This window comes from Arctopsyche grandis, chromosome 4, assembly GCF_051622035.1.
Source record: "Arctopsyche grandis isolate Sample6627 chromosome 4, ASM5162203v2, whole genome shotgun sequence".
NCBI lineage: Eukaryota > Metazoa > Arthropoda > Insecta > Trichoptera > Hydropsychidae > Arctopsyche > Arctopsyche grandis.
The window spans coordinates 36,725,789-36,748,581 of NC_135358.1; the positions used below are offsets into that span (position 1 = coordinate 36,725,789).

The window sequence follows — 22,793 nt, forward strand, 5'->3', positions numbered from 1 at the left end:
GCACCTATAGTTTTATACGGTTACCTGACAACTCGTTCACAGATATTCCGTAAACCGATGATGCGCTCCAGGCATTGCGTATACGGCCATCTCTTTCTCACCCCGTCTGTTCACCATGATCTTGTTTACTATGCCATTACATATGCAGCCATCTCTTTCACATACCGTCTGTTATCGGTGAAAAAATGGAAACCACTAGGGTGACAGCACTGACACTGTATGTAGGTGGTGCATTTGCGAAACTTTTGAAACCAGATTCGAGAGAATGGTACTGACTAGTCAGTTTCTGGGTACGTATCCCATCCTCTCCCCTGTCGCTACACGAACGCACCTCGTCGATAACGATCCTCTTCTAAAATAGGGTCCTAGGTAGTTTGTAAGTGCATCGAGTGCGGAAGCGCCCAGCAGCTAAGCTAAGCTGTGGTGTGACGTATACACGTTACGCACACATGTGCTTGTCCCGCTTTCTTTGTTGTGTTGCGTTTTGGTGGGGTTTGTCGACCTTCGTATGAGCAAGCAGCTGAGCAGCTGAGCGAGCTAGCAGTCAGCCGCAGAAGCAGTAGGTGGCGGGTGTCGACTCGGTGGAGTCACTGTCGGGGGAGTCACTGTCGCTCATCACTCGTCACAATATACTCGCTAATCGCTCCGTTTTTAATCTTATCGCGAGTGATGGCCGTCGTCGAGTTGGGACAGTGATTGTTGGTTGGGACAGTGATCGCCATGCCGCACGGCCCTGGAGAGCCCTCGGGAGCCTCGGAAATTCCGGGAATCCCGGAGGGCCTTCCCTTCCACACCCACTCCATCAGCTACAAATCGAAAAAACCGCCGCCTATCAAGATCGAGCCGAACAAAGATGTCTCGTACACCCAGCAGGAGGCATCCCAGAAGACGACCACGATTGATCTCAGCTTTAGCGATCTCTCCTACAGTGTGCAGACTGGCATCTTCAGACGAGGTTGTTTACATACTACTATTTATTGTTGTTCTTTTGTCGATTCGTTTTCGTCGTGCGCGACCCAGAAGTTCCGAATGTCGAAACAATGGCACGCACTATCTGTCTCCTGGTTGTGGCCATTGACAGACTTTAATCAAAACAAACAAAATGGTTCGAATTTAAATACGCAAACGATACGATAGTTGACACAGTCGACAAACACCATGCTCTCTAGAAAGTGTAAAATTTGATATATGCCATTCACTCCTAGATGCGTATTTATTTAGGTGGAATTTTGATTCTATATTAAAATATATATAGAATTTATTTAAAATTTTACGGAAAAGTCTGAAATCTTATTATTTGTTTCTTTCAGAATGTAATTCAGTATTAAAAAAATTAAGTTTAATTCACAAATCTTTAGTTTTATTATATTGAAACATCGATTATGAAGGATTAGTTTTTCTTTGATAAAAATGTATGCTACGTTTACGTTTACGTCTTTGGTTCCAAATTGAAATAAAATTCGTACGACAATATAAGAACTTGGAGCAGACTTCCTTGCCTTTGATGTTGGTTCATTTTAAGAATTAGCTTGATTGAACTTTATACATATGTATGTATGTACATAGTTCACTTTACACAGCACACATAAAAAACTAATGAAAAACTTGTAAAAATATATTACTTTACAACTTCTTTTACATATTTATGTAAATATATTGGTCAAGAAGGGGCATTGGGCTTACTTGTAAGGCCTTCCCGGTATAAATATATAAATAAATATTCTCTAATTTCATATACATAGTGCATTTTACAAATCGCTAATTTTATCCCATTTTTATTTACATACATATATTCTGAAGGTATCAATCTCGCTTTGAATGAGTATACATATTTGCAATATATAATTTCTCAGTGTGATGCGTTCCACCGACTTGAAATTTCTCGAGACTCGTTTTCTCAACTTTTCGTCTGTTTGAAGAGCAGTTTGTATATTTTATACATTTTTTTTTTGTTTATATACATGTACGTAATATCTTTAATACGCATGACATATTGTAATCATTTATAGATTTTTACACACCTTTAGAGTATTTAAAAAACGTTTAAAAATCAATTCTTACTATATATTTTTTATAGTTTGTGTTTCTCATAAAATAAGTATTCTATTTTACATTTGCCAGAAGAAGCAACAGCATTTATTATTGAATGATACGTATAATACGTATGTATATATATTTTATATCGTTTTATGTATATTCATTTTGGAATTTTCCAACTCGAGAGGAAAATTTGTAAAATAAAATACAGTGAATATTAAAAATGAAACATATATGGAGATATGTACATACATACATACATATTTGACCCTGATGATAAAAATGCATCGGCGAACTGTCACCGTGATGACATTTGCTTTCATTGAATTTGTTGAGCACGTGCTTTCACGCTTAGGTGATAGTCCACTAACTGATAATTTAGTATTTACAACAATGATATATTATACATACTACTGTGATAAGTGATTGCACGCTAATGTGATTCGTCTCATTTAGTCGTTACGAAGTTGAGTATTTTAAGCAGTTGTACACATTAAAACGATCAGTCCATTTGTGCAATTTTGGAATTTGACCCATCGAAATCTATGCAACGCAACTAACCCCTTTCCGTGCTTGAACTTTGTGTTTCGATCATTTTTGACAATTGACTTCGGAACGCATTAAATTAGCATCAACGAATAATATAAATTCAAAACGTATTATGTATCGTAATGTATAGTAAATTCCGGTGCGCTCCGTTCTACCAACTGACAATATCTCTAGACTCGTTTGCTCAACTTTTCGTCTGCTTAATCAGGGGTTTGTATATTGTGTATACAAAAATGTTTTTTGTATACACAATGTTTTTTGTATATATTTTGTATACATATATAATATACGAGACATATTGTGATCATTCATAGATTTTTAAGCTATTAAAGCACACCTCTAACCACTTAATCTTTCTTTCTTGTTTAAGACTATGATTCAAAATTAATTTTGGTTTCTTCGCAGTGATATCTAAAAATATCCTGTGATACTAATGAAATTGAAAAAAGTCAATATTTTTCTGTGTCAATATGTATTCAAGAGGTAGTGTCAAGGGTTGACACTAAACACAAACATAAAATAATCGAATCGGTGTTTAAAAACGCGTGGCGATTAAGTGGTTAAAATATTAAAAAATTCGTTTAAAAATTAATCTTACTGTATTTTTTTACATACCTCCTTTACGTTTCACTCACGATTACAATTCAGGAAAAAATTTGCCTCTTATCCGATCGTTTTCATACTTTGCCATATTGCTCATTTTTGTCATCAATATAAGTAAATGGATCCTCCGCCATTACGATGGTGCAAAAATATCGTGTAAGACGCGTTTGAAATTTGAATTTCTGAAAAGTGACTGACATTTATCCAGTTTTTAGTTTTAAACATAGATGGCGGTAGTAAAATAAGATTATTGGTATTTTTATTCAAAATAATAATTAATGATTAATGTTGATCTCGCAAAATACGTATTTCACTGTGTAAAGCATTTTTGGATATGTGTTTTGTATGTTACAGTGAAACTGTTATTTTCAGTGAAATTATAATTTCACTAGTGAGGTTATAATTTCACTGACTCAAGCTCAAGTGAGTACGGATATAACAATAGAATTATAAATTCACTTCTCAAAGTTAGTGAATTTGCAATTCGAATTACAACGTACGAATTCGAATTACAACGTACTACCAACCCTAAAATCCTAATATTAAATAAATAAAACCAACCCTAACGTAGGGGTGGGGCTGTAACGTGTGGTGGCGCGATTCGTATTGGCGACGCACTATCATTCAACTGGCAAAAATTATAATTTCACTAATAGGGGCCAGTGAAAATGTTATTGCATATGATTTCACTGAACGTAGCTGGTAACGATTTCAATAAAACTTCAGTGAAATTATAATTTCACTGCTGATATAATTCCCTACTGTGACATATACATATACAAACGCGACGACGAAATACACCAAAAAAGTTGGAAAAACGAGTCTTGCGATATTGCAAGTTGGTGGAATGAGGTATCACACGCACACAAAATGGTAATCATATGTATGTATATTATATATTCATCGATAAAACGAAATGATTTCTGTTTTAGTGTACTTAGCGATAATTTTCATAGTATGAAACGATCAAATTTGTTTACGGTCAAACTGGTTTGTATATTTTATCAACTTCACACGATTGTATTCAACGAAGAAGTGTTTCTTGCTCTTGGTCTGAATCTCATTTCGTACACGAAAATACCGGTTTTTCGAGATGCGACCGACCCGTCAACTGCATTTTGATCCGTTATGTTCAATTTTGAAGCCAAAATGATTTAGCAATTGTCATTGCAACCCCTTTCTTTTATAATATATGTACATATTATATATTATAAGATATTTGTAATATCTATAATCATCTCATCTAATAAACATGTCTTAATCTTAAGCATGTCTCATCTAATAGTGAACATTTATTTGAATATTAAATGACAGCCAATCAGAAACGATGTACACATACACTCAAACATATACATATATATGTGGTACGTGGTACGTGTTCTTTTTTAGGCACTTTTAAACTTGCGACAAAAAAAGACAGCACTCCTAGCCCATATACATGGTATACAGTCCCAAAAATCACCCCCTGGAGTGTTTTCGGTGATATTTTACCCTTGCTTGACAGTGATCGATAACGGTGAATCCCATATTTGAAGAAATGTAGGAGAAACTTGTCTGATCTCGATTGCATATGGATGCATGCACTAGTATGCATTATGCACGTGCAACTGTACCCGAATTTTGTTTGGGGAACCCCCACTGATAAACGGGTCAGAGCGGTGAGCCAAAGAATATGACGTCCCGTACCACTCAGTGTGTTATAGGGTATCGATTTGTATGTTTTCATTAAAAATGTATAAAATATTATATACTAGTTGTTTTACCCGGCTTCGCTCAGTCTTTGGAATACAAACAGCTTAAACATGGCGAATCTAATAGTAAATAATCATTTGTTTTTTTATTAAATTTATTTGAATAAAAAAAAATATTTTTATTTATGAAGTTCCCCTCCAGCGCCCCCCGGGCCTTCGCCCCCGGCGCTCCCCGAGCCTTCGCCCCCGTCCCCCATCCCCATGTCGTCATGGAAATTTCGACTTGTTTTCGAAATTCCCAACCATTATCCAACCAATAATACTTACTTACATACAAAGTGTCTTTCGAAATTATATATTAGATTAATATGTGTATTACACGAATATGAATTTTGTTAACAATTTCCATATCGCATTTCAAAATGCAATCTACTACGTTTGCTAAAATTAAGCGCCGCGTTGAAAATATATATTTTGCTTAGGCAAGTACATACGTACCAAGTATATATGTACATGTGTGTGCAAAATCAAACTGCCGCATTTTCCAACTGTTTCCATGGGCTTCTGTCTCCTTCGATAAAATTGGATAATCCATCCAGATAACCGGCGTCCGTCTGAAAAGTTAAATCGATGAGTGCTCTACCTACATATGTATATATGTATGTACATATGTACTATGATAACGAAGTGAGCGCATTCGTGTCTCACTTGATATCCCCTGCGGTGCATTTTAATGTTCTTTAAATCCCCGACTGCAAATATTACGTAATTGTCGGGATTGGCTAGTGCGCAATTGTTGGACACGTGGACATTGCGAATTATGGAGTAATAATGCGCAAATTTGCATCTATGCGCTTGCACGTTTCCCTCTTCAAATGGTCTGCCTCCTCCCTTTTCCTCTTGCTCTTTCATCTACATCGCAGAAGTCGCAGAAGCTATATTTTACGTCTTGATGCCGTTGCTAATTTTACATCAGACCTTGAAGAGTCAATTTTTAAATAATTAAATATAAACATTATAATTTTACCGATTGTGAATATGATCCATGATAAATTGTTAGCTTATCAAGAATGCGTTAATTCAATGTGGTTTATGTACCTACGTTAACTTTAATATGCTAGTGCATATTACATATGTGTGTAAATATATGCACGTTTCATAATTTTTTGCGTTATAAATCGTATGTAATTTAATATGGATGTTGTGTTTTGTTTCTATACTGTTGCTAATTTAATTTACAATTGTATTTACATATGTAGGTCACATAAAAAATTATCGTTTATTATTTATTACATTTATTAGTTCATATGTCTGTATGTACATACATATGTTGTACATACATACATTAGGGTACAATAGTACTGTGGAAACAGTGATTTTTTTTGGAATTTCGAAACAGCTTAGTTTAGAAAAGACTGTCCTGTATCATGAGGAATTCGCAAAAAACAATATAAAAATTCTAAAAACCTTTTTTGCACTGCTATGTGAAAATGATGATTTTTTTTCGATTTTCTAAGGTTTTTTTTAAATTTATACACCGTTTAAATTGTAGATTTATTTTTATTTACCTCATCATGTAAATGGAATAATATTACATTTAAAAAACCTCACATAGGATGTTTCTTCACATTGCTAAGGTGTGAAAAAAAATATTAAACTTTGTCACGCGTCCCTCAATCGTTAGTATCCGCACGTCTCCGGTCTATTATCAATGTGCTATAATATTGCTTTTACGTCTAGTTTTTACTATTAATATATTATTATGATCGATTTTGAATCCAATATATATTTTTAAACAGAATAAATAACGTTTTTTCCAACTTAAATTGTTTTTTTTTTTTTATCTAACCTAATATACATATAAAGGTAATAATTTTAGAACTTTGTGCTCGAAATAAAACATTCAAGTTTAAAAAAATGAATTCCGTAATATAAACCAAGTTTTTTAACGTGTTTAAATTTTTCTTATCCAAAAGATCAACATATGTATTTACACACAAGACCGAAGTCTAATATGTACTATTCAATTGATAAAAATACAAACCTACATACATACATAAGTAGATTTTGAGGTGATTTGTGATGAAATGTAATCAAATCAATTGATTTTGTTGTCAGTCGTGAATTTTTATGAGGTTTTGTTGTATGAAGTACATATGTACATAACTCTATAACCACGTGTTTCATTTCCTCACTTAAATCCAAGCTATTTTTTTCTATTATAAACTGCAAGTATGGCATATTTCAAGGAGTTGCTTAGATCGTGTGTACATATGTATATAATTTGATACAACAGAATTTTTTTGCGAGTTCCAATTATTTACATGTAAAAAATGAAATCGATTTGCATAAATATTTTTTGTTTAGTAAATTAAATATGTATGTATATAAAAAAAAACATACAATAATATTTATGTACATTTGGCACTATTTACATATAATAAAATTATAACTTCGTATCAGATTTCGGATGTAAAAAAATAATATAAAAATATTGTTTGTTATTTAAAAATCATACATTATGTATGATTTGGCATTCAAATATTATCAATTTGGGATCAAATATTGTTGAGGTATTTTTTTTTATTTTTTATCAAATTGCTAATTAGAATAAAATATCAAAATATTCGTATATGACTAATCCATGACTTTATCTATGTATTTGAGGAATATAAGAAGTATAGAAAAAATGACAATGACGCACACATACCGGCTATGAGATCATTTTCAATACAATTTTAAGCGCTAAAGTAGGGAAACTCACACAAAACAAAAGTTTTACTTTCGGTTATAGAAAATTTTATTACTTAACATCACTATAAATATTATACACATTAAATACACTGAGCAACAAAAAAAAATACCAGAGCGGAGACTAGCCAATCTTTAATAAGTTTGACCCACTGAATTCGAATATGATATTGTTGCGTACGGGTGGGTGGAGGATCCAAGTCAAAGCCAACAGTCGTTTCACAGCATTTATTGATGATTCAGGAGATACACGCAGTGTCACTGCTAAGTCCAGAATGACATGATATCGCCTACGTACCGCCTTATAAGGGGTAGATCTCTCAGGACGTCTAATCTGTTTACCTACTGTATAGTCACGTATTCGGATATGTATTCCCACGGTATGAGAAGTGCAATCATTGTTTCATGCACTTAGCTTGTCGCTAATCCTTAAAACCCACTTATACCAGTCGCACGGTATGCATTTAGTTGATCCGTTAACAGGTATCCGTTACAGATAATCTTTGAACGGTCACAGTCTCTGGGATTCTATTCGCTTAATCCGCGGCGTACGTTACAATATTGATTTTTGTTGGTGGGCGATCGTTTACGAGATATGAGCGTTTAAAAAAATCCGCGATTTTTACAGTTTTTTGGCTTTTGCGGTCTTTAACTCAAAATTTAGGATTGTTACGCTCAAACTGAGTATTGTAATCAATAGTCAGATATTTTTCTTATTAATTGTTATATTTTATTGCTTTAAAATACTTCTAATTAATTGTCTAGCGAATTTTAAAAGTCAAAAATATATTTTTTTTTACGGATTTTTTTCCCGTGCTATTTTTCATTTATTTGGCAAATTTTTTATTTCACCACGTTTATAAGGATTGGTTTTCTATCTCAATATTTTTTTTATCTAAATGTACTAACTAAAGCGGTAATTGCAATTTAAATGTGTTCGTTGTATATATGGTTGTATCGCGTAATATGTTAGGTGCAAGCGAGATGGCATATAATCCACCTCACAGAGTACAGCGGTCTGACTACATGCCATCTCGCTTGCACCTAACATATTACGCGATACAACCATATATACAACGAAAACATTTAAATTGCAATTACCGCTTTAGTTAGTACATTTAGATAAAAAAAAAAAATATTGAGATAGAAAACCAATCCTTATAAACGTGGTGAAATAAAAAAATTGACAAATATCATTAATTTTTATATATGACTTGGCATTAAACTAAAACTTATAGATATGAAATTTCAGTTCGATACACTGAAAGGTTTCTGAACAAAAAAAACCTCGATTCTCTAGAGTAAAAGTACCACTTCTGGTTGAGGTAAAAATATCAGTGTACGAAATTTATCATTTCAATTACTGGTAAAAAAGTTTCAGTCTGATCCATTAAGCGGTTTAGGACATAATTAGATCTAAAAAATAGTACACTTTAAAGGGAGGTGCTACGATAAACTTAAAATTTTGACAAAGATTAACGTCACATCGATAAGCATTTTGGTAACCGATATTAAATCTCAGTTCGATAGGACTTAGCCTTAAGTCTCAAGGTGTTCAAAATATCTCCAAAATATACAACCACACATACTAACACACATATTTTTTTCTAAACCGGGAAAACGTGATCGATTCTGAGTTCGAATCAGTCAAAATCTCGAGTTCGAATTTTGTCATGATCACAAAACTACATCTATTATCACTACGTACATACATATATCATCATCATCATCATTTACAGCCATTCGCCATCCACTGCTGGATGAAGGCCTCTCCAACACGCTTCCACTCGTCTCATTCCGCACATTTTCCTAATTTCGTTCACCCATCTTCCTTGCGGTCTTCCTTTTACTCTTTTGCCTTCTCTCGGGTACCATTCAAGCACTTCTTTTGTCCACCTTTCGTCCATCCTCCTAGCTACGTGACCCGCCCATTGCCATTTCAATCTCTTCACTCTATCCACTATGTCCACTACCCTTGTCATATTTCTCACCCACGTGTTCCGCTTCCTGTCTTTCCTCGTTATGCCAAGCATACAGCGTTCCATACTTCTTTGAGTGCATTGGATTTTATTTTGCATCTTGGCGTTCAGTGTCCAAGTTTCACATCCATACGTCATCACTGGCAAAACGCATTGATCAAAGATCCTTTTCTTCAGGCAGAGTGGCATTTTTGATTTAAAAACAGCATTCATCCGTCCAAATGCACTCCACCCTAATTTCATACGTCTCTTTATCTCTTCATTTTTACTACCAGACATGTCAATTATTTGACCTAAATATAAATAATTATTTACTACTTCTACTGGTTTATCATCTAAGGGGATGCTATCAGGCATGCAATAACTATTGAACATTGGTTTAGTCTTATCTACGTTAATTTTTAATCCTACTTTTCTACTTTCCCTGTCCAGCTGTGTTAGTCTGATGCACAATGGCCGTTGATATTCGTTGGCGCGCTCGATTAGTTCGCCAACTACTTGGAGGTGGTCCATTGTGCTGAAATTTGCCCTAAACCCTGCCTGCTCTATAGGTTGGTTCTCGTCGAGGATATTCTTCAGCCTTTCTGTAATAACCTTCGTGAAGAGCTTGTAGACCGCTGAAAGTAGACTAATGGGTCGGTAGTTCTTGATATCGCTTTTGTCGCCTTTTTTGTGTATTAAAATGATAGTTGCGTTATTCCATCCTTCTGGTATAGCTTGGTTCTGGATGCATTTGCTGAAAAGCCTAGCTAAGATATTAATTAGGGGGGGGCCGCCACATTTTAGTAAGTCAATGGGAATATTATCTTCCCCTGGGGTTTTACCGTTCTTTGCAGTTTTTAGCGCGGCCTCTACTTCGCTAGGCAATACTGCAGGAACCCTTTGGCCGTGTGTCGATTCCAGAGCGGGGAATTGGCCGTTGTCGTTCTCGTATAGTTTTGCATAGAACGTGTAAACTCTGTCTATGATTTCTTCTCTATTCCTAATTATTACTCCGCTCTCTGATCTGATTGCGATCATTTGGTTTTTGCCTAAGAAAAGATCCTGTTTGCACTTTTTCAGGCTACGGTTATTCTTAATGGTATTTTCTATTAGCTTGCTGCTAAAATCCCTGACATCCCTGACTATTCTCTTTTTAATTTCCTTATTTACTAGATTGTATTCTTGCTTATTATTATCCCTATCTAAATTCCTTTTATGCTTAATTAGGTTTTTTGTTTCCGCTGAAATTTTGCTTAATTTAATCTGTTTCCTGGATCCACCTAATTTCTTACCTGTTGAGGTTAGAACCGAACTAATTACAGTGTTCAATTCCTCGATGTCTGCTTCTGGGTTTAATTTCCCGTATCGATTTCCAAGTTCGAGTTCGAATTCCTTTTTCCTAGACCTTAGTTGAGCGAAATCTGGAGAGTTACTGCATCCTTTTATTAATTTCCTACGTTCGCAATTTATATTAATGGCCATCTTGGCACGGACTAATCTGTGATCGCTACCTATATCTACTTTACTTAAAACACTAACGTCTTTAACGGAGTGCAGGGCATTTGTTAGGATGAAATCGATCTCGTTTCTGTCTCCTTTAGGACTTTCCCAAGTCCACTTATTGTTGGTGTTTTTCCTGAAAAATGAATTAGTGATAAAGAGCCTGTTGTGTTCTGCGAATTCTATGAGGCGATCGCCTCTGTCGTTTCTTTGGCCGGTACCAAAATTGCCTACTGCTCTTTCTGTATTTGCCTTTTGTCCTATTTTTGCGTTAAAGTCTCCCATGATTATTTTAAAGTGGTGACGGCTATTATCGTATGCGCCCTGTATTTTTTCGTAGAAGTCTTCTATTTCCTCGTCTGGGTGGCTAGATGTGGGGGCGTACACTTGGAAGATTTGGCAAGTGTACCTGCTCGAGATTCTTAATACTATATAGCATATACGTTCCGATATGTCGCTTATTTCTATAATATTTCTTTCTATTCTCTTATTGATAAGAAACCCTACTCCTCCTATTCTACCATTTGGTAGCCCTCTCCAGTAGAGACAGTTACCACTTTTTAGGATTATTTGGTTTTGCTGTTTTCGTCCTACTATATCCCATTTGATATTTTCTAATTCATTCTCTAATGCAAGCACACTTCCTTCACTCGATAACGTTCTTACATTGTACGTGGCTAAATACAGGTTTCTATTAGCTAAGCTATCATCCATCGTCACTCTTACCTTGTTGGAGGTTTGGATATTATTTTTCTCGCATTTATCCAAGATGTGTTGAGAAAAAGGCGGTACTTGAGAGAGATTTCCATTCAAGGAGTGAGTTCTTACCGCCATAGACTCTTCTCTGTGGTCAGCTTTGACAGATAGTCATCCTAGGTATCACTTGGATCACTTACGAGGTATTACATGCCATTTAACAGGGTTACTTTGTAAGTAAAAGTAGTTAGTTATGATAATAATAGATTAGCAATTGTTATACTACTTTTTTACAGATCTTTATCGTGAGACGCCTCTTTGGAGACAACGGATTTATATATGTGAATGCGGTTTGCAATTTAATATTTTAATAATAACTTTAGTAAAGAATATAAAATTACACGAATTACTTTAATATAATTTAAATATGAAAAGAACTGATAGACAGTTGGGAAACACCGTTTCTGTTTGCTATTATTCTATTAAGTAAAGTTCGTTAAAGATTTTTTGGCTGGAAGCAATTATGTGGAAGATTTATTGCTTCTGTGGGACCGAACCTTGCCTGACGAAGGACCCTTTTTTTTGTATTCAGGTAAGGAGATGTATCTCGTTCGTATATGCTTTTGCTCAAATTCGACACAAAAATTAGCACAAAATTTTTCGAAATAACTGATATAAAACCGCTTTTTACGACCGATTTGCTGTTTATTTTTACACTTAAATTATACTAGGATGCAATTAGTAAAATAAGTGAGTAAATGGTTAAGTTTTTAGATTAAATTTCGTGCAATAGCCGGGTTTAAGCGAGTAATAGCGGGGAGAACGCGGAAGCACGTCTTCCCCGCATGACACGAAAGACCGAACTCCATACATATATGTATAACGTAAAATATGTTGGGATTTCGATTCATCCACAAGAAAGTATCATTGAAGTGATCTTACATTGACATGTGCGCAATAAAAAAATGAAAAATACATACCATGTATCGCAAATACGTTCAAATGCTACACGCGTCTTTGATATTATTATTATAATATGTATGTACATTATACGCTTTTCGCGAAAATCCATCAAAATTCCGCAACTTGCAAGCGTATTTACATTCTCGTCTTCATAAAATATGAAATTAAAATTCGAATGTCCGATGTTTAACCTTCAAGAGCAAAAAGAAATCGTTCGTTTTTAAGGAAATCCTCCAATTGTCAGTGCGTTAAACGCAGTCTCGCCTAATGAGCAGCTCATTCAATAAAACCAATCGAGATTTGAAACCTTCGAAATCTGCATAAAAATTCCACCCAATCATTATGATCATCCAAGTAAACAAATATTTCAATTAATAAACCAGCAAAAAAATTCTTTAAGTATATTTGCACGTACATATTTGAACTGTGAACAATTTTACTATGCATATTTTCATAGTTTTTCGGAATGTAATCGCATTCATATATGAATTAATCGATAATATTCGAGCAATAATAATAACACCAATTTTGAAACATTGCTGTGGCAAACATTTTCCCGACGTAATTGACGTCAAGTGTGTTTTATTTACATATTATACATATTTTTATATATATATATACATATTTTTCTATGAACTGTGTCTGATAATCTTATCTAAAGACGTTAAGTTTTTATATTTTTGTAAAAAAAAAAATATATACATACATAAAATATTTCACCAAATAGCTCAATGTCAGTGTCTTTTTATACGATATTGATAACGCTTATAATATATGTAAGTATACCAAAAACAGCTGTAATTGATGATTGCACATAATATGAATCAGACACAAATATTAAAAAGATGCACATTTGTTATTGCAATAGGTAAAAAGTTTCAATGCCGTTTACGTACCTCAAATTTTACCAAATAATTATCAAACTATTCATATGTGTGTCGTCATTGGACTAGAGGACCTAGACTAGTCCCCTAAAATCTTTAATTTTCATTTAGAAATCAATTCAATTACAATAAATTCAAATCGTTGTCCATATTTATATTGTTCACTCGAATGAGCGAACTTTAGATACTATAATCGATCCTACTTGAAGCAGTCGTTGTGGTAGTGGATTGTTATGGTATGGGTCCGCCGCGTTGTTCGCTTGTACGGACTCGCCGTCTCAATTCTGTTCCCTTCGCGGTACTGGCGAATTGTTATGTATAGAGGTTTCGTCGAAGATATTATTTTTTAATTTATTCGTCGCTCAAGCATGTTTGGAATTTTCACTAAGAATATTCTGATTAGTGTCTATCAATCATCATTCTGAAATATTTATTTGTTGTTAAAATAACACAAATTTTCACAAAACTTCTTGAATACAAATATAGCAAGGGACCCGATTCCCTCAAAACAAAAATAAATAACGTGGCCTTGGAATGTTGCATTCTCGATCGATTGTTGAAAATCATTCAGAAGATTAAGTTTTGAAGACAAACAAGATGTTGTTAAGAAAAGTATGCTACTAAGGATATTTCTGTTAGCACAAAAATAAATAAAAAATATACTGATCGCTTCAAGACAGATTACTATAATTAAAACAATATATTTTTATATATTACTTTGGCAATACCTAGTTTTAAAAGTCGCGGCACACCACTAATTCCTAGCTATACATATACTATTTATTCTTCAACAGTTTATAAACGAGTTTTATCAGTGTTTATGGGTTTGTAAGTGTTTCATTGTGTGGCTTTAAATAACTACATAGTATGAGTCTAGTCTGGAGAATTGTATTTCATTGATTCCACAAAGATAACTACGAAGTTTTTGATAGTAAATGCTGAGTGCAATGTGTTTTCAAATGTCCTTAAATCTCGTTACTCATCAATGTGCATTGTGCAACATGTACGTACTCGTATGTATCATGACAAAACGGTTCGTTCCTGACACTATCAAAATCAATTGATGTCAATGCCCTTGTTTGTTCTTGTTCAATTAAAAACTATGAAACAAATCGCATATGAACAATTCTCATATCTTTCTGTAGTACAATCTACATATTGTATATATGTATGTACATACATATAATAAAAATGAATGTCTGTCTGTCTATGTGCCTCGAATAAGCTCCTAAACTACTGAACCGATTACGATGGAACTTTCAGGATTAGATTTCAGGAAAGATTACTGTGAAAGAAAAATCGCCCAAAAACGGGAATGAGTGTCATTGCAACGCTATAATTTCAAATGTTTTCTTGTCGCGACCAACGTGTTCGCTGCCTGCGTTTTTCCGACAAATGAGAACGGGAACGGGAACGGGAATTGTATGCGTTATTGTAGTATAAATCCATCATACCATAAATATAAAATAATATGAGATAGTGTGAAAAAAGTAATAAAGTTACGTAGGGGCGGCGAGCTTAATGTTGGAGAAATTTGCTTATTAATTTAATGAGAGCTAACTCCCGTATGTCGGTAAAATATCAAAGCGATTGGAAGAGTGGAAGTGGTTTAAAACCAGCTTACAAATACTGCGCAACTGAAATACAGCTAGTGAAACTAATTTTTATTGTAAAATAAAATAAAGAATGACAGATTTTCCGAGCTCAATATGTATGTATGTATGTAATCCGACTTTTTATCTTTGAAAGTGTGATAAAAAGAACTAACACACTGCTAATTATCGCCGTAAATAGAACCAGTTATGTATTAATATTACCAGTTCTGTGTGATTTTTTTTAGCTATGTACATGTCTTTTATGTATATTATTTGATCTATGAGCATTCTAACACAATTTTGTTTCTATAGAACAGTATCAGACAAAGGATTTTATTATTATTATAATATATATGTATTAATACAAAGACTATTGTCTGTGTGAATTTTGTGCGATACGTCATGAATAATGAACCGACCGGATAATTCAATTTGGCATAATTAATTAGTCAGTCACTCGCATGATATTTACTTACAAAATTTGATACACTGGATGTTTTCAATATCAATGAAATACAGACACCTAGACACCTATTAAACTTATAACATGACATTTCAATATAGCAGATAATGTTCCCCTATTATAATAAAACAATCTATGAATTCAATTAAACGACCTGGTCTATGTTTTATTTATGTTATCTATTTCTTATCACTGTGATAATCTGTCTCGTATCGCACGTGTTAAATTTGAACCGCCTAAGGTCATCAGATATTAGATCAGTTGAAGTGTCTCGTCTATATATCATATAAAACCTCTAACATCCTATAGGAATCCATACGGCTTTTGCACAAATTGGTGCCAATTGTTTAACTTTTATATTTATTTTTGAAAGCAATTATTGAATTGTAGAAAAAAAGTAGCGCGTGTATGTCATTCACAAGCATCTGCGAGATTGACCTTTGAAATTTTAAGTGCAACGATGCATCAATATGACACACTGTTGCTAGCGCATCTATCAACAATATATGGAATAGTTCTTTGTCATAATCTTTAGCTTTGTGTGAAACATAAAAGAAATTGACATAGTTATTGTTACATAGTTCATTTTATAATATCGACAAATTCATGTACATCATCATCATCTACAGCCATTCGCCATCTCCAACACGCTTCCACTCGTCTCTGTTTTGCGTAAAGTGCTCTCATCCATCTCACCCCACACATTTTCCTAATTTCGTACCCTTTTGCATTCTCTCGGGTACCATTCTAGCACTTTTTTTGTCCACCTTTCGTCCATTCTTCTAGCCACGTGGCCCGCCCATTACCATTTCAATATCTTCACTCTATCCACTATCCATCACCCTTCTCATACTTCTCACAAACGTATTCCGTTTCCTGTCTTTCCTCGTTATGCCAAATATACAACGTTCCATACGTGTTTCGCAACTTGGCGTTTAATGTCCAAGTTTCACATCCATACGTCATCACTGGCAAAACACATTGATCAAAGTTCTTTTTCTTCAGGCAAGGTGGCATTTTTGATTTAAAAACCGCATTCATTCGTCCAAATCATTCACTCTATCCGTCTTTATTTCTTCTTATTTACTACCAGACATATCTATTATTTGACCTAAATATAAATAATTATGTATTTACTACTTCTACTACATATGTAGTACATATGTAAATGTAATTTTGTATTGAAATTTGAAGCAAATTTTGATAGCATTGATTGATTGTTTGAGAGTTGCAGAATAGTTGTGTAATATGTACGGCTAAAGGTTGTTTCGTATAATAATAGCGGCTAATGTTGTAAGAATGTTACATATTTTAATATAATTTTATCTTATCAATTATAGTCGATACAGTGTATTGATTAATTTTGGAAGTACGAATTTAGGTCGTTCTATACTATGTACATAGTGTATTGTGCTTTGTCTTAACAAAGGTATTTGAAAACAGATTAATAAGATTTTTGGATACTTCCTCTCGTCGGATGTGAAGGTTGAATCATAAGATTAACTTTTATCTAATTTATATTCAATTTAATCTATAACTTTTCAAAAATGTTAATTTTTTGTAGCACGAAATAATCTTTCGAAACTCATTATTCACTTGTTTAATAATTTTCAATTATATTATATTGTTTTAAAACACTTCTAGGAACTATTATAGAATAGGCATTTGAGCCATTATATTTCAAAGTGGGGAAGTCTAATTTTCAGTTCCAAAAACACTATTTCTGTTTGGCTTAATTCACAAATTGGTATCGCATTCTTTTAATTCGATATGTCCAGAATCTCGGAAAAGAAGAATAAACGTATTACAGGCCACCAGTATTTTTAAATATTGTTAAAAGCAAAATTTCATGTTTAGTGAGATATTTCTCGGAATGAAGAAAAGTGGACTTATGCCACTTTCAATTATATCGGCTCATATACATATGTTGATTTTTGTTTATTTTCTAAATATTTTGCTTGAAGTTTTAGAAACCTATCAGTATTTGTACGTAATTATGAAATAATTTCCTTATGCGTCCTGGAAGCGTATGTTAAGTGCATATGCATTCGTTTTAATATCTGTGTGAATTATTGAATCATAATATAATTAATCATATGCATGAGTTCATCAAATACTACAAACATGTAATTTTCTAGTTTACAGTACATAGATATTTGTAGTGAGTCAAATTGATAAGGAATGCGTTAATGAAAAAATATATATTTTTAATATTTCAATTTTACATATATTCACTTTTTATTTATTAAAGTCTATTCATACAACCCAGCAGTTCACGGCTACAGCACAGCACAGCAGCTTACGTAAACGACAGTTCCTATTTAAACTATTCAGCACCTCGCGGTTCCGACACGTTAAGACAATTTTTGGCCGAGTGTTAGGGCGAAATCACACAGCGGTGAATGTGGCACGTGGTTTTTTTTAGATACTTTTAAACATGCGAAAAAAATTATGCGTGCCATTCAGTGCCGTGCCGGCCATTCATGACCCTTCCATGACACAATGACCCTTTCGGTCAGTGGACCTTTTTCGGTCAAATTGTATGCTTGTATTTATTCTTGCTTGCCAGTGATCAAAATCAGCTAACGGTGTATCCCATATTTGAAGAAATGTAGGAAACCACCCACGGTGAGGAGCCATGCATGCGATGTGCCATTCATCGCTGTATGTTTTTGCCCTAAGGAAAAATCGGCGTACATTTACATTACAGAGCGCGACGATACGGTGTAATATTGCTTGCGTCGATATCGTCGAGTCAATATTGTCACAATATGACGTTTCCGAAAATATTCATTTTCGCATGCGCGTATTCGCTAGTTCGCGTGCACTCGCCACTATGACGTCACGTCATGCGTGAATATTTCCACAGTGGCCAAAAAAAAAAACGCTAGCTGATTTTGCCTTGCATTCAACGAAAACTTGTCTAATCGTGCGCTGTTGTATAGTATGAGTAGAAGTAGTCTTTTCCGTGCACTGATGTGCTATGCTGTACATATATCCCATTTATTCACATTCGAGATAACTTTTTCTACGTCCAAATAATAATTACGTCTGAATTTGAACACATTGCACAGTTTCTCTAGTTAGAAATGAATTTTAAAATGTTGTACAATTGCATATAATTAATGCCCATGTCATTGCGAATACTTGGAGAAAGTCAACCTGAGCTGCAATTTCATTCACTTGTATAATCGCATCTGCTTTGTAATCATAAATAATAATCAGCCTATACATTTCTACACTAATTGTAATTGTACACATACAGTATGTCAATCATAAACAGATCTGTAAATTCAAGGAAAATTATTATATATGTTACAGTCGAAGTGTATTTTCAGTTGTAATATGTAGAGATAGGACCGGAAGCGCGCCGTCTATTGTTCCATTATTGTAATTGCTTTGTATAAAAGGTTCGGCAAACCTTCAACAATGCATTTACAACATGTGAACAATGAACAGCGCGCTCTGGGTCCGCTCTTTAGTAATATGTACATATGTATATTCCAACTGGTCATTCATATTCGAATACAATTCAACTAGTAAAGTATACTCTACAAGCGCAAATACACTTTCAAAATGTGCGCCAGTTCTAATATAACAGTTCAGTTTTGACAGCTTTACTGTTTTTACGAATGCTTTAGAATTCAAGAATGCGTTGATATTTGCTAGATATTACGAATAAAGATAATGAATACCGTATTACGATAACTTTATGAATGTGTTCAAAACAAAAATGTGACTCTCCAACTCAATTTACTAGCCGAGTGACGTTTTCACGAAAACCTAACCTCTGCATCTCACCTGGTACCAACATATATGTACTCAGTTGAACTGTAAATATTTTCAGTTGTAATATATTTTGCGTGGGTTAGACGGAATACATTCCAACTAGTCAAAATATGTTAGAATTGAAAATACACTTAAACTATAACGGTAGTTAGTGCCAGGTTATATGGGATATATTATATATACTAGTCAAAAAGTTACAACTGGAAGATATACTCCCACTGTAACATGCATATGTATGTACATATACAATATATTAATAAGCAATAATACCTTTTTTGAAAATCAATGTCTTGACTATTTAAAACTGTTGCTCGGTTATCTAACACAATTAGAGAATTACTAAGGACACGTGCACTTGAATATGGTCGACCATCGTTCACCGTGAACGAAGTCCGCATACGAATGTGTCACTCGATCTTCATGGTCAGTGTCGATAGACCAGCGTTGTCGATAGACCTCAAGGTGATACGGATTCGATGTTAAGGTCGACATTTTCAGAAAAGACTTAATAAATTAACAGGATTATTAAAATGTATTTTTTTAGAATCATTCTTCTTACTTCTGCTCTGAGATAGTACGTGTAAGTTTTATGAACTTTTCTGCGTGATAATTGTATAAATAAACTCTCGTGCTGATGACACTCTCATAAGTGAAGCTTGTCGTATGATTAATCCCATCCTATACAAAGAATCTTAGGAAGCCGTATCTGAATAATTCTTTGTGCTTCAAATACGCATAGAATTGATTAAAATCTATTGATCTTGTCTTACTGCCAAATTGCATTCAGATACAACATGTGTATTACATACATACATACATATGTATATAGATGATTTTGAATGAAATCAATTTTTTATTCATCCGAGGAATTTGCACATACATACATTCTTATTAAAATTGAGTGTAACATTGAGTCATTGAGTCATTGAGTCATGAGTCTTATTAAAATTGAGTGTAAAATTAAGTGTGACGCCAACTGAAAGTTGGGAGTCGAGCCGCTGGCCGGACGGCCACCGGTAGGTGCGTACGCGCACGTGTGTATACTTAATGTACAATAAACGTACATTGATGGACCAACATCGTCTTTGATTATCTCTCCCGCAATCCTCCCTATATCTTCGAACTCTACATTATTATCCGGTTTATTTGGTAGATGTTCGACTAGTATATATGCACTCGTGCGCAAAAAACTTGCACTTTGACCCATACTTTGTATCAACACGTCTGATTAATTATGCAGATAGAATCTCATCGATTGCTAATTAATAGGTTGTTTTTTGACCTAGCATTTGTTTATGTTGAAATCAATCTGTACGTTTGATTATTTAATCCAACTGTCAATTATTTGATTTCAGGAACAAGAAATATTCTGCAAAACATATCGGGAGAGTTTAAAGCTGGCGAACTCACGGCTATCATGGGTCCTTCGGGAGCCGGGAAAAGCACTCTGATGGACATCCTCACAGGATACACGTAATACATTATTATATTTTTGAATAAAGATGATATTTATTGCTTTATTATGTGAAAGACCTATCAAATTGAATAATATTAAACACGTATTTGTGATATCAGTTTCATAATACACATATTATAAAAATAGAAGTCGCAATATGGATAAAGTCTCCGATATGACAATAGTCTTGACCCATATTGAAATATTGTCGAGTGCAAACTTATGTATATCAATTTATAATTCAAAATCAATGTAGGACCTTGAGCGTAAATTAATAATCGCTTATTACCACAGATTCCCAATTAAAAATATATATATTTAAAATATTTTCTTATACAATTGTCAAATCAAAATTGACATGTGAGTTTATTATGTACATACCGTAACGGTCAATGAAAAAGTGTCCACCTTAAAAATGCGTATTTTTTAAATTTATTTGCTCTAAATAATTTCTATCCAACAATTTTGAATGACAAGTGTTAGATAAATATATTTTCAATGATTTGATATCATTTGAGCCTTAATATTATGTAAAATAAATTTTTTATTCAAGTTTATGTAAAACTGGGTTTTTTAAAAAAATTTGTTGTCTATAGAAAAAAATGTTTTTTGGCATAAAATCTCTGTATTTATTATTTTTTTTTACTTAAATTATATCTACATATATAATACTCATTACAAACACTTAATATAATATTGTGAAACCCTTCCTTTATTTTATATCACTTCTCTCATTCTCGAAGGTATCGATTTCACCAATATTTTTAAACAATCGCCTGTAATGTCGTCATACCACTCTTTTTCTAATATTTGTATAAGCTGGTATTTACAAATAGGCTTATTGTTATTCACTTTTAACCCCATTTTGCCCCATAAGTTCTCAATCGGGTTTAAGTCAGCCACTCCAGCGTCAAAATTCCATGTTTTTTAATAAAGTCTTTCACCTAAATATCATAACATTTAATCTGTACAATATTTTTGCATTTAAAATATTGCCTAGGATATAAAGTATTTAAAAAATATATAAACATACGGATTTAGCGCGATGACACGGTGCAGAATCGTCCTGGAAAATGCTCGGTGTTTCATACGCACAATGCATTTCAATAGATGGGAACAGGTTCATTTTTAATATATTTTTGTAAACTTCTGCGTTTACCGTTCCGTCAATAAAAGCCAACTGGCCCACCCAAAAGTAAAAGAAAGACCCCAGACCATCTATCCTGCAGAATACTTCATCGTTAGCAAAAAGCATTCGTCACCTAGACGTTCCCCAGTTCTGCATCTCACACACCGTATTTAATCGGACCAGAAGTCTCATCCGAGAAGATCATATTCTGCCAATTACTTAGGGTCCAATTTTCATATTTTTTGGCCCATTCCAGACGCTGCAGGCGCATTTTTTTGGTGAAAAATGGATTTGTTGTTGGTCTTCTTGCAAAAAAACCCCATTCACGAAGGTGATGTCACGTTATTTCTAGACTTATTTCAGAATCACTAGCCGCTATAAACTCCGATCTGATATCCACGGTAGTTTTGAAGCGTTCTGAAGACAGGAACACTTCAAAAGTTGATCTTCAGCAATTGTGGTCTTCCTGGACGTTTTTTTCGTTCTGGAGGTGTAGGATTTGATTTCATCTTGATATATGTATTTGAGCACTGATGTCTTGTTGCATCCAAATTGACTAGCTATAGATCGGGAGCTGACTTGTTTGAAAGCCAAAGCCGAAATTTCGAGTTTTTTGCGCCGCGGTCAGTTTAGGATAATTTGGCATAATTTTGGCATAAGTCACGGCTAAGCTAACTTAAATAAAAGCAAAGGATCATATTCATAATATAAAAGGACTTTGCATAA

The 22,793-nt window shown here is 33.9% G+C and overlaps 1 protein-coding gene across 1 annotated transcript in view; it reads left to right on the forward strand.

Moving 5' to 3' along the window:
- The first annotated feature begins 534 nt into the window (after positions 1-534).
- LOC143910679 (ATP-binding cassette subfamily G member 4-like) overlaps positions 535-22,793 on the forward strand; it is a 34,687-nt gene continuing 12,428 nt past the window's right edge. Inside the window, exons 1-2 of the mRNA XM_077429259.1 lie at positions 535-955; positions 20,838-20,955. Coding sequence (XP_077285385.1) covers positions 721-955; positions 20,838-20,955 — 353 coding nt within the window. The 5' untranslated portion in view covers positions 535-720. The remainder of the gene's footprint in view (positions 956-20,837; positions 20,956-22,793) is intronic.